The sequence below is a fragment of the Tursiops truncatus genome, chromosome 9 (genome assembly GCF_011762595.2).
Source record: "Tursiops truncatus isolate mTurTru1 chromosome 9, mTurTru1.mat.Y, whole genome shotgun sequence".
NCBI lineage: Eukaryota > Metazoa > Chordata > Mammalia > Artiodactyla > Delphinidae > Tursiops > Tursiops truncatus.
The window spans coordinates 71,156,525-71,176,977 of NC_047042.1; the positions used below are offsets into that span (position 1 = coordinate 71,156,525).

At 36.9% G+C, this 20,453-nt stretch overlaps 1 protein-coding gene across 4 annotated transcripts in view; it reads left to right on the forward strand.

Moving 5' to 3' along the window:
- MDFIC (MyoD family inhibitor domain containing) overlaps positions 1 to 20,131 on the forward strand; it is a 101,635-nt gene extending 81,504 nt beyond the window's left edge. For all 4 annotated transcript variants that reach the window (XM_033863168.2, XM_073809854.1, XM_019925116.3 and 1 more), the window contains exon 5: positions 17,738 to 20,131. In XM_033863168.2, coding sequence (XP_033719059.1) covers positions 17,738 to 17,985 — 248 coding nt within the window. In that variant the 3' untranslated portion in view covers positions 17,986 to 20,131. The remainder of the gene's footprint in view (positions 1 to 17,737) is intronic.
- Positions 20,132 to 20,453: the final 322 nt, after the last annotated feature.

Below are 20,453 nucleotides of genomic sequence, written 5' to 3' on the forward strand. Positions count from 1 at the left end.
AATTTAACACACATCTAAGGGCCTACTGAAGTTCTTTCTGGGGACAGAGGTGGGCAGGCTGCATCTCTGTGCCCCCACCCCGCCTCCCTCCAGTTCACTGGGTATCTCCCAGAAAGGAACCTGTACCCTCCTCTAGCACCCTGATTCTTATGGCTGCTGCCCAGGGATATCTCTAGATCACCTAGCTCTGGTGGCCACTGGGGCTTATGCTCAAGGGTCCCAGAAGACCATCACCAAAGGACAAAGAGTTCTTAAATGGCCACACAACCCCCCCCCCCCACCTACCCACACACATCAAGAGGCAATAGTCTTAAGAAACTCTTTCTGTGAAAGAAGCCTATTAGCTTATCTTCATAGCTATGGCCTGAGGGGCAGGCTTCCAATTAAACACACCTCTAAGGGCCTGCAATGTAAACCTGAGGGCAGGCGCTGTCTGTGTGCTCTTCCTCCACTCTGCTCTGGAGCACCCATGTATCCACCAGGGGAGCTTTTATACACATCTGGTGGCCAGTTTTTATGGTTGCCACCCAGGGGCCAGGGAACGCTCCATGATCGCCTAGCTCAGGAGGCCAGCAGGTCTTGCGTTCCTAGATCCCACGGTACGTAACCAATGGAGAGACAGTTCTTGGCTAGCTATCACTCCCAGGGCACTTCACAGACAGAAGACTAAAACACATCCCCAGTGTTTTTGTGAAAGATGCCTGTTTGCTTGAACTGAGCTTTGGCCGGAGGGGCAGGCTTCTGATTTGGCACTTATCTAGGGGGCTGCAGAGCTACACTTGGGGATGGAGGTCAATGGATGCCATCTTTGCGCTGCCTCTCTTCCTTGCTGCAGATCACCAGTATCTCCTGGAAAGGAACTTGTAGACTCGTCTGCCCTGATTTTGTGACTGCTACCCAGGGGATACCTCTAGATTGGTGGCCAGTGAACTTATGCTTGTGGTCCCACAGAAGTGTAATATATTTAAAAGCTGCTAACTAAGGTCTAGCTTCTAATCATCCTGGACCTAGGTGCTGACTGAAATTCTCCTCTTAGGGACACTGTTAGGTCTTGGCACACCCTCAAATACTGGGAGCTGCTAAAAATAAAATAGGCTGCTTCAACAATCACAAAGGTTTGAGAGACAACCAAAGGCTAGGGCAGGATTGAACGGTAAGGTTTATCTCCTATGTGAGGCTACTCCTTCAAGACTGGGAGAGGTGGCTGTTTTCTCTAATACATAGAAGTCAACACAGGGTGTCAAAGAAATTGAAGAAACGGAAATATGTTTCAAATGGCAAAACGAGAAAGAAAAAACTCTCAAAAAAAGCTCTTAATGAAGAACAGATGAATGATTACCTGATAACAGTTCAAAATAATGGTCATAAAGATGCTCACCAAACTCAGGAGAAGAATGGATGAACATAGTGAGAACTTCAACAAAGAGATGGAAATATGAGACAGTACCAAATAGAACTCACAGAGCTGAAGAACACAAAACTGAACTGAAAAATACACTAGAGGGATTCAACAGCAGACTAGATGAAGTAGAAGGGTCAGTGAACTCAAAAACAGGCAGTGGAACTCTTTAATCAGAGCAGCAGAATGAAAAAAAAAAAAAAGGGTGAAGATATTATAGGGGTCCCAGGAGGAGAAGAAAGAGGGAAAAGCGTGGAAAATTATTTTGAGAAATAATGGCTGAAAACTCCCCTTACCTGGAGAACAAAACAGATATCCAGATTCAGGAAGCCCCAAAATTTCCAAATAAGAGAACCCAAAGAGACCCACAAGACACATTATCATGAAAATGTCAAAATTTAAAGACAGAGAGAGAATCTTAAAAGTAGCAAGAGAAGAACAACTGTTACTCATAAGGGAACACCCATAAGACAATAAGCAGATTTTTCAGCAGAAACTTTGCAGGCCAGAAGGGAGTGGCACAATGTATTCAAAATGCAGAAAGAAAACTTCCAACCAGGAATACTTTACCCAGCAAAGTTGTCCTTCAGAATTGAAGGTGAGATAAAGAGTTTTCCAAAAAAGCTAAAGCAAAACAAGTTCATCATCATTAGACTGGCCTTATAAGAAACATTAAAGGGACTTCTTTAAGCTGAAGAGAAAGGGCACTGATTAGTAACAGGAAAACATGAAAGTATAAATCAGAGTGGTAACGGTCAATATATAGTAAAATTCAGAATAATCTAACATTGTAAATGTGGTAGATTAATCACTTATAAAGCAATTACGAGGTTAAAAGACAAAAGTAGTAAAAATAACTTTAACTACAATAAGTAGTCAACCCAACAAGAGGATATGACATTTATATATATTTATGCACCCAACATTGGAGCACCTAAATATATAAAGCAAATATTAGCAGATCTAAAGGGAGAAATAGCTGTACAATAATGGTAGGGGACTTTGATATTCCACTTTCATCAATGGATAGCTTAAACAACATGATGAACTTAACAGATATATTCAAAACATCCATCCAAGAACAGTATGGAGGCTCCTTAAAAAACTAAAAATAGATCTACCGTATGATCCTGCAATCAGCCATAAAAAAGCATGACTTAATGACATTTGCAGCAACATGGATTAGACCTAGAGATTATCATACTAAGTGAAGTAAATCAGACAGAGAAAGACAAATATCATATGATATCACTTAGATATGGAATCTAAAAAAATTGATACAAATGTACTTCTTTATAAAACAGAAACAGACTCACAGAATTAATATTGTTAAATTGGCACTACTACCCAGAGTAATCTACAGACTTAATGGGATCCCTATCAAATTACTCATGACATTTTTCACAGAACTAGAACAAATAATCCTAAAATGTATGTGGAACCATAAAAGACCCAGAATTGCCAAAGCAATCCTGAGGAAAAAGAACAAAGGAGGAGGCATAACCCACCCAGACTTCAGACAATACTACAAAGCTACAATAATCAAAACAGTGTGACATTGGCACAAAAACAGACATACAGATCAATTGAATGGAATAGAGAGCCCAGAAATAAACCCATACACCTATGGTCAATTAATCTTCGACAGAGGAGGCAAGAATATAAAATGGGAAAAAGACAGACTCTTCAGCAAGTGGTGCTGGGAAAGTTGGACAGCTGCATGTAAATCAATGAAGTTAGAACACACCCTCACATCATGCACATAAATAAACTCACAATGGCTTAAAGACCTAAACATAAAACATGACACCATAAAACTCCTGGAAGAGATCATAGGCAAAACATTCTTTGATGTAAATCATACCAGTGTTTTCTTAGGTCAGTCTCTCAAGGCAATAGAAATAAAAACAGAAATAAACAAATGAGACCTAAACAAACTTACAAGCTTTTGCACATCAAAGGATACCATAAACAAAACAGAAAGGCAGCCTACAGAATGGGAGAAAATATTTGCAAACAATGCAAGCAACAAGGGCTTAATTTCGAAAATATACAAACAGCTCATGCAACTCAACAAGAACAAAAAAAAAAACCTAAACCAAAAAATGGGCAGAAGACCTAAATAGACATTTCTCCAAAGAAGACATACAGACGGCCAATAGATGCATGAAAAGATGCTCAGTATCACTAATTATTAGAGAAATGCAAATCAAAACTACAATGAGGTACCACCTCACACCAGTCAGAATGGCCATCATTAAAATGTCTACAAATAACAAATGCTGGAGAGGGTGTGGAGAAAAGGGAACCCTCCTATACTGTTGGTGGGAATGTAAATTGGTGCAGCCACTATGGAAAACAGTATAGAGGTTCCTCAAAAAACTAAAAATAGAGTTGCCATATGATCCAGCAATCTCACTCCTGGGCATATACCCAGACAAAACTATAGTTTGAAAAGATACATGCACCCCTATGTTCACAGCAGCACTATTTACAATAGCCAAGACATGGAAACAACCTAAATGTCTATCAACAGATGAATGAATAAAGAAGATGTGGTACATATATACAATGGAATACTACTCAGCCATAAAAAAGGAATGAAATAATGCCATTTGCAGCAACATGGATGGACCTAGAGATTATCATACTAAGTGAAGTAAGTCAGAAAGAGGAAGACAGATACTATATGATATAACTTATGTTGATTTGTGTCATACTTTTGATTCCACATATACCTATGAAACAAAAACAGACTCACAGACATAGAGAACAGACTGATGGTTGCCAAGGGGTGGGGGTGGGGGGGTTAGGAGAGGGAAGGAATGGGAGTTTGGGGTTAGCAGAGGCAAACTATTACATATAGGTTAGATACACAACAAGGTCCTGCTGTAGAGCACAGGGAACTATATTCAATATCCTGTGACAAACCATAATGAAAAGCATGAAAAAATGTCATTTGCATAACTGAGTCACTTTGCTGTACACAAGAAATTAACACAACATTGTAAATCAACTACATGTATATATAAAACTGGAATATTCACAAATGTGTAGTGATTAGACAACATGCTATCAAATACCAGTGGGTCAAAGAAGAAGTCAAAAGAGAAATAAAATACCTTGAGACAAATGAAATGGAAATACAACATATCAAAACTTATGGGACAAAGCAAAAGCAGTTCTATGTGGAAAATTTACAGTAATAAATGCCTACCTCAAGAAACAAGAAAAATCTCTAACAGCCTAACTTATACCTCAAGGAACCAGAAAAAGAAAAACAAACAAAGCCCTAAGTTAGTAGAAGGAAGGAAATAACAAAAATCAGAGTGGAAATAAGTGAAATAGATAAACAAAATTGATAGACCTTTAGCTAAACCTTTAGCTAGACTCACCAAGAAAAAGAGAGGTGACTCAAATAAAATCAGAAATGAAAGAGGGGACATTATAACTGATACCATAGAAATACAAGGGAACATAAGGGACTACTACTATGAGCAATTATACACCAACAAATTGGACAACTTAAAAGAAATGGATACATTTCTAGAAATATGCAACCTACTAAGATTGAATCAGGAAGAAATAGAAATCCAAAAAGACCCATTTTTAAGAAGGAGATTGAATCAGTAATAAAAAACAAAACAAAAAAACCCCCGGAAAAACCCAAAACCTTCTAATAAACAAAAGTCAGGACCAGACAGCTTTATTGGTGAATTCTGCCAAACCTTTAAAGAAGAATTAATACCAATCCTTCTCAAACTCTTCCAAAAACTAGAAGAGGACGGAAAACTTCCAAATTTTTGTGAGGCCAGCATTACTCTGATACCAAAAATAAACAAAGACACCACAAGAAAAGAAATTACTGGACAATATCCTTGATGAACAGAGATGCAAAAATCCTTAACAAACTATCAGCTAACTGAATTCAACAATACATTAAAAGTATCTTACACCATGATCAACTGGGGTTTATTCCAGGGATGCAAGTATGGTTCCACATCCACAAATCAGTCAGTGTGATACACCACATTAACAAAATGGAGGATAAAAATCATGATCATCTCAACAGATGTAGAAAAAGCATTTTACAAAATGCAACATCCATTTGTGATAAAAACCCTCAAAGTGGGCAGAGAGGGAGCATACCTCAACACAATAAAGGCCATATATGACATGCGCACAGCTAACATACTCAACAGTAAAAGCTGAAAGATTTTCTTCTAGGATCAGGAACAAAACAAGGATGCCTATTCTCACCACTTTTATTCAGCATAGTACTGGAAGCCCTAGACAGAGCATTTAGGCAAGAAAAAGAAGTAGACATCCAATTTAAAAAGAAGAAGTAAAACTGTCTCTGTTTGCAGATGACATGATCTTGTAGAAAACCGTGTAAAGACACTTCCAATAACTGTTAGATCTAATCAATGAAGTCAGTAAAGTTGCCGTATCCAATATTAGTATAAAAAAATCTGTTCCATTTCTATACACTAATAATAAACTATCAAACTTAAGAAAATAATCCCATTTATAACTGCATGAAAATGAATAAAATACCCAGGAATAAATTTAACCAAGGAGATGAACGACCTCTACACTGAACACTATAAGACATTGTTGAAAGAAATTGAAGAAAATAAATAAATGGGAAGATACTTGTGCTCATGGATTGGAAGAATTAATATTATTAAAACGTCCATACCCTCGAAAGCAATATACAGATTCAATGCAATCCCTATCAAAATTCCAATGGCATTTTTCACAGAAATAGAACAAACAATCCTAAAATTTGTATGGAACTACAAAAGACCCAGAATAGTCGAAGCAATCTTGAGAAAGGAACAAAACTTCAGAAATTATGTGCTCTGATTTTGACTATATCAAAACTGTAGTAATCAAAGCAGTATGGTATTGGCATAACAAACAGACACATTGACCAATGGAACAGAATAGAGGGCTCAGAAATGAGCCCACGGATATTGGTCGATTAATTTATGCAAAGGAGCCAAGAATATACAATGGGGAAAGGACAGACATTTTATAAATGATGCTGGGAAAACTGGATAGTTTTCTCATTCAAAAGAATGAGACTGGACCACTATCTTACACCATACACAAAAATTAATATAGACTGAAGACTTGAATGTAAGACCTGAAACTATAAAACTCCTAGCAGAAAACATAGGTAGTAAGATCCTTGATATAGGTCTTGGTGATGATTTTTTAGATTTGATCCAAAAATCGAAGGCATTGCCTTTAAAGCAAAAATAAACAAGTGAGACTACTTCAGACTAAAAAGCTTATTCGAAGCAAAGGAAACCATCGACAAAATGAAAAGGCAGCCTACTAAATGGGAGAAAGTATATGCAAATTGGGATTAATATCCAAAATATATAAAGAATTCATATAGCTCAATAACAAAGAAACAAACGATGTGATTAAAAAAACCACAATGAGATATCACCTCGCACCTGTTAGAATGGCTGTTGTCAAAAAGACAAGAAATAAGAAGTGTTGGGACTTCCCTGGTGGCTCAGTGGTTGGAAGTCCACCTGCCAATGCAGGGGACATGGGTTTGATCCCTGGTCCAGGAGGATCCCACATGCCACAGAGCAACTAAGCCTGCAAGCCACAACTACTGAAGCCCATGCGCGTAGAGCCTGTGCTCCGCAGCAAGAGAAGCCACCGCAATGAGAAGCCCGTGCACCGCAGTGAAGAGTAGCCCCCGCTCTCTGCAACTAGAGAAAAGCCCACGTGCAGCAATGAAGACCCAACACAGCCAAAAAAAAGAAAAAAAGAAATAAGAAGTGTTGGTGAGATCGTGGAGAAAAGGGAAAACTTGTGCACTGTTGATGGGAATGTAAATTGGTAGTCACTATGGAAAACACTATGGAGGTTTCTTAAAAAATTAAAATAGAACCACCATGTGTGGGCTTCCCTGGTGGCACAGTGGTTAAGAATCCACCTGCCAATGCAGGGGACACGGGTTCGAGCCCTGGTCTGGGAAGATCCCACATGCCGTGGAGCATCTAAGCCCGTGTGCCACAACTACTGAGCCCACGTGCCACAACTATTGAAGCCCATGCACCTAGAGCCCATGCTCCACAACAAGAGAAGCCACCGCAATGGGAAGCCCTGAGAAGCCCACGCACGGCAACAAAGAGTAGCACCCGCTCATCGCAACTAGAGAAAGCCCGTGCACAGCAATGAAGACCCAAGGCAGCCAAAAATAAATTAAAAAAAAAAAAAAAGATAAGTAATATTAAAAAAAAAAAAGAACTACCATGTGATCCAGCAATTCCACTTCTGGGTATTATCTGAAGGAAATAAAAACACTAAGTCGAAAAGGCATATGCAACCCAGTGTTCATTGCAGCATTATTTACAATAGCCAAGATGTGGAAACAATCTAAGTGTCCATGAATCAATGAATGATTAAAGAAAATGTGGAAATTTATGCCATGGAATATTATTCAGCCATTAAAAAGAAGGAAACCTTGCCATTTGCGACAACATGGATGGACCTTCAGAGCATTATGCTAAGTGAAATAAATCAAAGACAAATATCATTATGATCTTATATGTGGCCTCTTACAAACAACAGCAGCTAGGAGCTATAGACACAAGGACCAGGTTGCTGGTGGCTGGAGGCTAGGGGTGGGGGTGGGCAAAATGGTTGCAGGGGGTCAAAAGCTACAAATTTCCAGTTATAAAATAAATAAGTCATATGGATTGACTATAGTTAGTAATACTGCATTACATATTTGAAATTTTTCTGATAGACATTAGATCTTTAAAGTTTTCATCACAAGAAAAAAAAGTTGTAACTATGTGCAGTGATGGATGTTACTGAGACATATTGTGATCATTTTGCATTATATACATATATGGAATCATTACATTGTACACCTGAAACCAATGTTGTATGTCAACTATACCTCAATAAAAATGAATAAATAGCATCCCGTATGGCAAAGGTATTATTTTACTATCATCACCTTTTACATGATCACCCAACTGCAGTACTACATGGCTTTTAAAAAAAAAAAAAGGCTGATTTTTCTCATAATATACCTCGCACAATATTTAAACAAGCACGAATCAGAAATGAAATTGAAAGGTGAATTGTTAAATAAACACAGTTACAAAAGTGAAAACAGGAAAATATTAAGTTAAGCTTTTGGGAGAGATTTCTTACATCATTTTTATACAAATATATATTTTCCTTAAACCTAGAGGATTTACTTATTTTTTGTCCTAACCATAGATGATATTGTGACCAACTTTAGCAGACTGTTTATACAGTGACTCTTTCTAGGAAAATGCTTTTAAGATCTAAAGTAGATTTTGTTATCCAAAAGTTATATTCAACCTTCCTATTAATTAAACTTTTTGGATTAGAGATATTTCAACTGGCCAACTTAATAAAATTACCATTGAGTAGGTTCAAGTATGGTTTTCCTCTGTTTTTGCTTTCTAGCTTCCTGAGAAAATAAATGGATAATAGTTTAAATATGGAAAATGATTATTATTTTTAAATCTCCTGTCATAGCCAAACATAAGATTGACTAAATCTTTCCGGGCAGATTTCTGCTCCACTCTTCTGCAGATTCTGTCTCTTAGAACTACCTTCTTGATTCTCTCTTTTTAAGTATTTGAACTATGAACAGCCTTTTATAAACCTCCTTAGGTTAAAATTGAATGGCCCTATTCTGTTGTGGTAATCAGAGCGAATGAAACATCGAAAGGTAGAGAGTTGTACCCTCTCTAGAATAAATATTTTGCCATTATCTTTGTTGCTATCACAGTAATATTAATAAGTATGTACATGAATTCTTTACTGAGTACTTTATATACATTGTCTCTTTTAATACTTACCATAACCCTATGAGGACAGTACTGTTATTACCAGCTATCAAATGTGTGATCTTAAAGTGCTGCAGAGATTCAATAAACTCATATGCATAATACTTGCACCATTGCTCTTTTTTCACTCTTCTTTCCCTGCCTCTCTGTCCACATACTAACTGTGCATTTTAAGTGTTTTAAATAAACACCTCTACTAACTGAGTGTTTACTCCCTGGCAGATTTCTGTGTTAAGCTCCTGGGAAACAAAAGGTGACCTGATATATATGTTATCTTCCTAGACTTTATAAAGTGTGACTCTTTAGAAAGGAATACTTGAATCAGTGCTATAGTTAAGTCATGACCAACAATTACTGGATCAAATCTCTCTTGAGAGTTTGGAATATTTAATGAATCAGCAACAGAGGAGGCAGCAGGGCAAACAAATAAGAGAATCAAAAAAAAAAATCTGTGCTATCCACTTACTGTAATTTAAAATACGAATGCACTTCCCACAGGAGGAGGATGGATTCTAGGATTTGGACACGTGTTAGGTATATGATTGAGGAGTCCTTTTGTGGGGTGTGGGAGAATGGTACTGTTTTTTTCTATAGTTCTTTTGAGTTTATTGAGAGGAAAGATAATAGTAAAGGTTATTGTTCAGTTTCTGTAAGTGTGGGGTCCTCTTTGTGCTGCAGTGGAAAATGCAGCTCCTCTCTTTCTTTTACCTCCTGACCTATCTCGCTTTCTTCCCTACTAGGAAAATGTTGACTGTGTTTTGGCTAAGATGCATGGCCTCGAGGGGACAGCAGTGTGCCAGAGGGCTCTGTGTGGGAGGCATACTTCAGGCCAATTTATGCAAGCAGCAGGTCATTCTAGGGCTGTAGGCCAGAATGCTGTGCGTCCTCTGGCTTGGAGACATGCAGCTACTTGGAGCTAAGCTATCGTGCCGTCTTAGTAAATATTTCCTGCCCCCGTGACCACTTGAGGAGCAGAACTCCCTGGAGATGTCTGTGTCTCGTCCCTCACAGCTGGCTTTTCACAGAGGCCAGATACTGACTTAGCCATCCTGGCTGCAATTCAGGATGACCAAAACCCACTTTCAGCCTGCTTTTTGATTTTGTATTGAGAAACAGTTGCAGCAAAGCAATATCTGGGAAGAGGAATGCCTCTTGCTCTGCACGGTGAGTCCCCCTGTGCCCTCCCAGGGCGGATGTGAGCCTTAGCAGCTAAAGACATGGGGACACCTGTGGGTTCTCTGTGGCTTTGATTATAAAGCTAGAGTCAGGTTTGATCGCAATACAATCTCCCAAATTACTGATTACACATAACTGACTGTTCATGCTTTAACCTGCATTTGCTCTTTGGCATACTGTTGACCTGTTGAAAAAAATAATGAACCCCTGTTTCTTAGTATATAGTCTACATGATGGGGACCTGATTAAGAAAGTATTTTCAAGCATTTTCAGTCATAGGAAATGTTATTAGAGATCAGTCAAGATAAGACACATACAAATCTACCTTCGCTTAAAAATGGGTTATGGGTTATTCTCAGAATTCACTGTTCTTTGCCCTTCCCTGTACTCTGCTGTACAGTGTCTTTGTTTCAAGAGACTCAAAGCACCTGTCATACCACATCTTAAAAGAAGGAAACTAAAAAAAATAGACTTATTTAGAATACAGCTGAGTTTCCTGTGCAAAGAGTTTTCTGATGGTTCTTAGGGTTCCTTTCACTATAACTGCTCTCCTCACATTTGCCTAGTATTTTGAGCCATCTATGATTGGGTAAAGCAATTTGGGATTTTATTATTAAATTCGTGTATTCTTATAAAAATAAGTCTTCCATCTCATTTCAAGAGAACAAAGGCCCTCAGATCAGTCACAGATATTTTCACCAGTCATCAAAGATGCTGTTTAAGTAAGTTTCAGTTGTTACCTTCCGGGTGTTGGGAAGCTAGACACTTGCCAGATATGCCAGCTGCATGGATTTAACATTGATGACCTTTCAGAGGACCCAGAGATTTTGTTTGGGTTTGTGTCTGCAAGTAATTCATAACAGTTTTTTTAAGAGTCAAATGTTATGCTAAAGATTTCCTTTTATGCTTTCTTTTTAGTTCCTTGGCTGCTGGTGTGTTTCTCTGTTTTCCTAAATTTACAGTAGCTGTCAGTCTTGTGCTGAGTTCTCCTCTCAGTAATACACTGAATTGTGCAATTCTTTTGGGCCTAGTTTGGAACAGGCATTCTTCCCAGAACCTAGTTGGCTTCTCAAAGGTTAAACACTTTTGGCAAACAACTGCAAATATGACCGAATAAAACCATGAAAATGAAAAACCACAAGAACAGCAGGAAAAACAATTATTTCTGACAGTGAACTACATGGATGCAGAGGACTCGTCTCTTTTAAAGTTTGTTTCTCCGTTTAGGTCTTCTTAGTTTGTTAATTCTTACGATCCTCTCTTTGCTTCAAATAAAACCAACAACATAATGCCTTTTATGATTCTCCATCCCCCTGGGGGTGGGAGGGGTGGCAGTGACAGAAACTGTAACAGCTGTTTCTTCTTGGTTTATTTTAACCTTTTCGTTACCCCAATCACAATCAAACTACTCTTTCTAGAACACAACTGAAAAGAAAAATGCTTTTGGAAAGGAATACAAACCAGATTATTAAATTGATTTGATAGGATTTAGGGATTCAGTTTTTGGTTTCTTTTTTTGTTGTCATGTCTTAAGTATTTCTCTACTTATAAGCTACAGAAAATGAATGTGTTTCTGGTAGATGTTTCTGTAAATGCACCTTGCTTAATATCACTTTAATAACTAAAATGAATTTTGGTTTGTGGCTTCTTTACGTGCCCTAATCATAGATTTGATTTTTCAGAGCAGCCCAAAGTGCTTGTCTAGTAAATTATGTAGGACCTACGTTTTAAGAGGATGACTATTTTTGTAAGTTTTAGTATTTACATAAAGGGCTTATTCTTTTGAGAACTCTGTCATAACCGTATATTTTACCAGTAGAGTTCCTATATAATCTCTACAATGCTTCTGTTCATATAAATATGAACCTTAATTTTTAAGTTTTAAATTTAGATTTCTTTTGATTGACACATCACCTCTCTCTTGGCTGCCTACGTCTTATGTCTGTTTCAACAATGTAACTGGAAGTTTATGAGTTCTCCAACTCAGCAGCTTTGCTCTTAACATGTTGAAGGATAATACTTACTATCAAGTCTTCATTAAAACTAAAATTCAGAATCATCTTTAGAAAGGAAATGTGAATCGAGGCTGAAAACAGATCAGCAAGACAAATCAGCAGAAATCAGTTGGATTTATAACTGGTCTTCTTCCCGCCAGGAAGATGAACTGTTAGAAGTGACCCATCCCTGTACTGGCAGCATAGCATGCTGGATTAGACCATGGATTACACAGGCAGGTTGTGTGGGTTCTGACCCTGCCTACTACTTCCTGACTCTGTGACTTTGAGAAGATTTCCTAAGTTTTCTGTAATCTGTCTGTGGTAAAATGGGGATAATACCATTACTGCTTCTTAGGGATGTTATTTGAATCAAATGAATTCGTATTTGTAAAGAGCTTAAACCAGAATTTAACAGAATTGCCAAGTTTCTTAAATAGTTAAAAAAATTGAAAGAGTGATGAAAATATCTCTTCTCCTAAGATTACACATTCTTAATTAATAAATGCTTTTTTCTTCATTAATGCCAGGCTTCTTATTCTATGTAAAACCATTGCTTGTATCTATTGTACAAATTACACTATATGACCCAGCAATCCCACTACTGGGCATATACCCAGAGAAAACCATAATTCAAAAAGACACATGTACCCCAATGTTCATTGCAGCACTATTTACAATAGCCAGGTCATGGAAGCAACCTAAATGCCCATTGGCAGGCGAGTGGATAAAGAAGATGTGGTACATATATACAATGGAATATCACTCAGCCATAAAAAGGAATGAAGTTGGGTCATTTGTAGAGACGTGGATGGACCTAGAGACTGTCATACAGAGTGAAGTAAGTGAGAAAGAGAAAAACAATATCGTATATTAACGCATACATGTGGAATCTAGAAAAATGGTACAGATGAACCGGTTTGCAAGGCAGAGACAGAGACACAGATGTAGAGAACAAACCTATTGACACCAAGGGGGGAAAGCTGGGGGATGGGGGTGGGGTGGAGAGTGGGATGAATTGGGAGATTGGGATTGACATATATACACTAATATGTATAAAATAGATAATAAGAACTTGCTGTATAAAAAATAAATAAAATAAAATACAAAAAAAGAGAAATTACACTATGTTGTTGAAGACAGTCTAGAAAACGAGTGTTCGATCTATTTGCGCTAAGAATTTATTTTTTCATGTTCCTTGTTTACTAAAAATGCAAAGTTTAACAGACTTCAATTACTTTGTAGATCTTGTTGGCTAAAAGCAGGAGTTTGGAGAGATTCTATTCTTGGCTTAGGGCTTCTGATTTTTGTATAACAACCATCATTATTGTCTAAGATCTGGAAGGGACTTTGATTCTCAAATTAATATGTTCTATGAGCACCAATGAGTTGTTTAGTTGGGGATGTCACTCCCATTCCTCCTCATCCTGAGGGCAGCTGATTTCACATGTTACGTTCAGTCCCTCCCTCCTGATTACTTACTGTTTTCCCCTCCCTTTCTGTATATCGGAATGGCTGGACTCCCTTGTTTTGAATCAAACGCTAAAACTTTTTCTTTCTTTCTGCTACTGGATCTTGTTAATGCCTCCTCTCCTTTTCACTGACTCATTTGCCAAACTTGGCTATCTGCCACTTTACTTCCTCAGCCTTATTATCACGTATCTTCAGCTCAAAACAAGATTTGAATTTCTCTTCATCAGTTCAAACTCTCAAGGTCTAAATGATAACTCATCTGTATCTTATCTCTTTTAACTACAAAAAGCCACATACTGAGAGAGGACAATCATACTTGACAAGAGACTGATGTCTTGACTATATCAAGAACTTCTACAAATCAATAAGAGAAAAAGGCAGTTCAATAGAAAAGTGAGGGGAATACATGAACACCTGTTTCAAAGGTGAAACATGAGTGGCCAAAAACATGATAAGATGTTCAAACTTATTAGTAAACAAGTAAATGCAAAATAAAACCACCATGAGATGCCATTTCACACTCAATGAATTGGCATATATGAAAATATGCCAGTTTCATAGATTGGTGAAGATGTGGAACAATGAGCATTCTCATACTTGGTTGGTGGGAATACATTTTGGAGCAATCACTTTGAAAGCAAATGTGGTATTACCTAACTTGATTAAACGTATGCGTATCCTGTGGCCCAACAATTCTACTGCTAGTTATTTGGCATGTGTACTCTAGGAGACCTGCACAAAACTGTTTCAAACATTAATGTTTGGAATAGCAAAACACTGGAAATGACCAAAATATTCCTAAGTAGGATGAATGAATAAATTACAGTGTGTTAAATCAATGGAATACTGTACATCTAGAAAACAAGTGAACTTTAGCTACATGAATCAAGAAGGGTAAGTCTGAAACACATAATATTGAGGAAAAATGCTACTTATGGGAATTTATGTGGTATCGTTTCCTTTCTGATAGATTATGTAGGGACATTTACACATTCACTGTTGTATAAAGTACAATGAAAAGCAAGGGAAGAGGAAGATGATTTAGGAAGGGACCAAAGGAGGCTTCAAAGGTATCATTACCCTCTATTTCTAAGGCTGGGTGGGAAGGCCATTCTTTCCCCTTTAAGACTGATAGATTCACTACATACAGTTCAATGTATATTTTATGATTAATACATAAAGAATCTAATGCTCAATAACTATACTTAATGTTTTCAGTATCAAGTGAGTTTTTGTGGATTCCTCCTCTTAGTCTTGAAATATAAGCATTCCACAGTAGAATACAAAGTTAAGGTTAGAAGTGCCCTTAGAATTAGTTAATATGGATATTTGTTTGAAGACATATTGAATAGAACTGGGTTGCTTTCCAGTTAAACACTAGTTTCTTAATAGGAGTAATAATAATAAAGCTAGCTCTTTATAACATTTCAGATATTTTACAAATCACGATAACATAATCCTGGAAAAACTCTACTGAACAGATACATATAAGATATTAGGATAAAAATTTATAGAAAGAATGTAGAAAGAGGGAAACTATAGACTCTCTAGAAACAAAGAACTTTCCAAGGCTGTGGACTTGGATCCATGAAGTTGATCTTACTGTTCTCCTAATATGATTGGATATAGTAAACCCCACTTATTTGTGGTTTTGCTTTCCATGGTTTCATTTTCCCACAGTCAATTGCAACACCAAAGTATTAAATGGAATACTTTAGAAATAAACAATTCATAAGTTTTAAATTGCATGTTGCCCTGAGTAGCATGATGAAATCTCATGCCTTCCCACTCCATCCCACGCGAAACATGAATTATCCCTTTGTCCAGCATGTTTCACCTGACCATCACTTAGAAGCCCTCTTGGTTATCAGACCGACTGTCGCAATATTGCGGTGCTTGTGTTCAAGTAATTTTTATTTTACATAATAATGGCTCCAAAGCACAAGAGTAGTGATGCTGGCAACTCAGATATGCCAAAGAGATGCTGTAAAGTAATTCTTTAAGTGAAAAGGTGAAAGTTCTCAGTAAGGAAAGAAAAAAAATTATATGCTGAGGTTGCTAAAGTCTATGGTAAGAATGACTCTTCTATCCATGAAATTGTGAAGAAGGAGAAAGAAATTTGTGATAATTTTGCTGTCATACCTCAAACTGTAAAAACTTATGGCCACAGTACCTAATAAGTTTGTAGTTAAGATAGAAAAAGCATTAAATTTGTACAAGATATTTCAAGAGAGACTACATTCACATAAATTTTATTACCGAATATTGTTATAATTGTTCTCTTTTACTAGCAGTTATTATTGTTAATCTCTTTGCCTAATTTATAAGTTAAACTTCATCATTGGTGTGTATACATGGGAAATAAATGGTATATATAGAGCTCAGTATTATCCGTGATTTCATGCATCCACTGGGGGTCTTGGAATGTATCCCCCAGTAATAAAGGAGGACTGCTGTACTACTAAACACATTAGGGGAAGATTACAGTTCTGTGATCTTTTTCCAATTGCTCCATAGACAATTTTACATGAGAGTGGGCTTGGCACTGAGAAGATTGGGAGGAAACATTGGTGTGTTTTTTAGCTTTTTTTTTTTTTTTTTTTCCACACCGCATGTCTTACGGGATCTCAGTTCCCTGACCAGGGATTGAACCCGGACCACGGCAGTGAAAGCCGGGAATCCTAACCACTAGGCCACCAGAGAACTCCTAGACTTTATTTCTGCAGCCAACTCTGGAGTTTTCCTTTTTGAGTTTTTTCTGACTCTCTCCCCTTTTTGCCATCTGGCATGTAGAGTATGCATTTCCCACATTTCCCCCTTTTACAAAGTTACAGACTCTCTACAAAGTTGGAGACTACAGAGGAACGGCAGTGTTCAAGGAGTTGGGGAGTTTATGATGGAATACACAATTTGATGAAACTCCATCAAAGGCACTCAGTCGTAAAGCCAAATACAGAAATACACAAGTCATGTGACAGTGGGATGCGGGTAGGGATTGTTCCGTACCGTTGTTGTTGTTGGAAGCAGAATCCCCTCATTAAAGCTTGCATTGTATGAAATTTAAAAAAGAAAAGAAAAAGAAGGAAAGGAACACAAATACAAACCCAGAAATAATCCTGCTAAAAATTCACAAATATTTCTGAAAATAGACAAATGTCTTATAACATTGGTCTTAAATTATTTTTATTGCATGTGTTAAAGTCCTCCAGAAATAGAAATTTTCTTCAGTTGTTCCTTATACTTACTTGCCCCAAAATTCTACAGGAAAGAAGTTTAGAACATTGGTGTACTAAATTTATTAGATTCTAATCCATTTGATTTCTCACTTTTTTATATCAGTTCATGAAATTTATTGTTTAGAGAGGCATCACTAGAGAAGTCTCGGGAAATAATAGAAATGTAAAGTACTTTGCCACACAGGAAGTGGAAAAGCAATTTCTATTTTCTGAAGGACTATAATGTCATGGAGTCATTTAGCAGAGAGCAGTAGATAGCGAAGACGGATGAGAGGCATAGAAAAGTGCAGGACCGGTGCACAGTGTGTGAGTAATACTCTAACCCACATGCACACACACATATACACAAGTACAATCCTTTTTTTTTTTTTTTTTTCCAGATCCAGTATCTACTTCTAAAGATTGCTCATCTAGAATTTAACTTGTTTCTTTTTATGCTTCCAGCCCACAAAAGACTACCAAGACTGCATGTCATTAGGTTCTGGATTACTTAATTATTTTCATCCATTCTTATTATTCAGTATATTGATGATTTATATATTTTGTGTTCCTCCTTTTTCTGACTATGTGGCCTCCTCCCAACTGAAAATGAAGATTGCTGTGTCCACTGTATCCTGGCCTGTCTGTTCTGTGAATTCCTGACCCTCTGCAATATTGTCCTGGGACAAGCTTCGTGTGGCATCTGCACCTCTGAAGCCTGCTGCTGTTGCTGCGGAGATGAAATGGGAGATGACTGTAACTGCCCTTGTGACATGGATTGTGGCATCATGGATGCCTGTTGTGAATCATCAGACTGTTTGGAAATCTGTATGGAATGCTGTGGAATTTGTTTTCCTTCGTAAATATTTATCTTCTGTTTGCATTAAAACTGGAGAGTGTTTTAAAATTTTTCTTTTAAGGGGGAAAGAAAAGCACGTGGTAAGATTCTCATCAAACAATCCAGTATTTGCACTGTTAACTCATTATTTTAGGAAATCTCTGAGAGCCTTTTTTCTCCTCTAACCAAATCTACATGGTTTAATATGTGAAATTTTAACTACTTTTAGACTTCTTAATAGGTTACAATGACTGAGGGACATTTTGACAAAACAGAAAGAAAGGAAGGGAGGGAGGGAGGGAGGAAGGAAGGGAGAGAGGGAGGGAGGAAGGAAGGGAGAGAGAGAGGGAGAAAGAAAAAGACAAAATGTCTCCTCCTTTATTTACTTATTTCTATTTCTTTTAACCATTCTTAGGAGCCCCTTGCTCCAAATGTATTATTTCTCAGTGGTGATTTAAATCAGACAATTTACTTGTGATGTTTATTAATGGTTAAAAGTAAGTATTCTTTAAACTTTGGGAAACAAACCCACACAGTTGTCGGGGACCCAGTGTTCATCTCCATGCTGTGTTCGCCACTCGCTCAGCAAACGCTGAGTGCCTACTGTGTGTAATCTCCTGCTGCAACACAGAGATGGATGTCATTCAGCTCCAATCCAGAGGAGCATAGGAAAGTTTAGAAGAGGAAAGAGACTGTAAAGAATAAACCAGCCCACAGGGCATATTGAAGTGAGGATTATGAGAGAGAGAAACTCAGAAGGCTATAGGAATACACAGAAAGGAAAGCTAATGTCTACTGGAATATTCAGAAGGCTTCAAGGAGAATGTGGCATTTGAAGGAGGCCTCTTAGGATGAGTGATTCATCTGCTGCTTGAATGAATTAGATTTAGGACCAAGTTTTAGGTGACTAGCCTGAGCTGTGTGTGCCCTTGAGCTGTTAGAAGAAAAACGCCTTAAGTATGTATTTTCTTTTTTTAAACTATAAAATTAACTAATAATATGCATTTTTTACATAATTTAGATGTTATGATAAAGTTTTGATAAAAACAATGCTTTATTAAAATAGCTATGTTTTTTAAAGAATGTGGAATACTTTTGAAAAGTTACACTTAAATTAGGAGATTTTTTAATATTAAAATCTCAGCATTCTCATTTTGATTTATTCAAAAGCTTTTCTTTTTGAGAGCTTTAAGTCTTTTGCTGGGGGGGTTGTTAAGAAACAAACCCAAAACCCCCCAATATTTATAAACACAGTTAATCTTAAATGCAAACCATTCCTTCCAATTCAGTAGGAATCTTGACATCCACTACTATGACCGAATTTCAGTACTGCAACTTTATACTAAATGAAACCATTATGGCAGGTTATAAATATCCTTAAGTATAAAGAAATTAGTCAGTTACAAGACTTACTAAGTGTTAGCAACTTAGTAAGTTACAAAGTTACTAATACATAGAGACTTTGTGTGATGCAGATGAAAGGGAGGATAAATTTTCCTACTACCTGCTCTCCTACTAAGTTTGATGTCCCCAAATTGTAGTTTGGTTTGATTTAATGTAATTCCTTGTAGAAATTTTGAAAGTATACCTTTGGATGAATAGTTATTTTTGATTCTTCCAGTTGAATATCAAATTGATAGTAAAAACAAATGCATACTTTTAGGAAGCCTTTTAGTAAATTTAGTCTTTTAAGAAAGATTTTAAACCTAAAGCATGGGTATGAGACCCACGGTTTTTCCTTTGAGATGAAACTTAGTTTCTACTTACATCATTACTTAAAAGGCTTAAAAAAGAAAAAAAAGTTAGCAGACTCTTGAATCCCCCTTTCAGTACTGTTTACACACGCACACACACACACACACACAGTTAAATTGTCCGGTTTAAATAGAGTTCTAGTAAACAGCTGTCTTTCTGTTCCTTGTCTAAAGAGCATCTTTGATGTAACAAATGAAATATAAGAACATCTTTCTACTATTTCATAGTAACCAGAGTCTGAGTATTTACATATACCCAGAGTTAACTTATGCATATATATTAGGATGTGAGAGTATCAACTTTATATTGACATATAAAACCTCCTAATGACCTGAAATCATTAAAATATTATACTTTTTGTCCTGCAAAAATTTTCAGCCAAATGGTTTGACTAATATTTAAGTGTATTCTGCTACTATTTGCGATGATGATATTAGCACTTTTAAAATAATGTTTCTCTGTAACAGAGAGCATTAGTTGATAGCAGAATTTTATTCTCATATTTATATTCACAGTACTTTTGCTCTATTGTCTATCCTGCAGTCATTCCATAAAGTACCATGTATGATTTTTAAAAAATAAATGAAAAAAACAAAAGTAGGCAAATGTGAAAATAGTTTCAATATGTATTTTAGAATTTCTGTATGTAAAATGTTTTGTTGAATTATATGGTCATCATGACTAAGTGCTCCAGTTTACAGTTATAGATTTGGTCTCTTTTTAAACGTGGAAATTTAA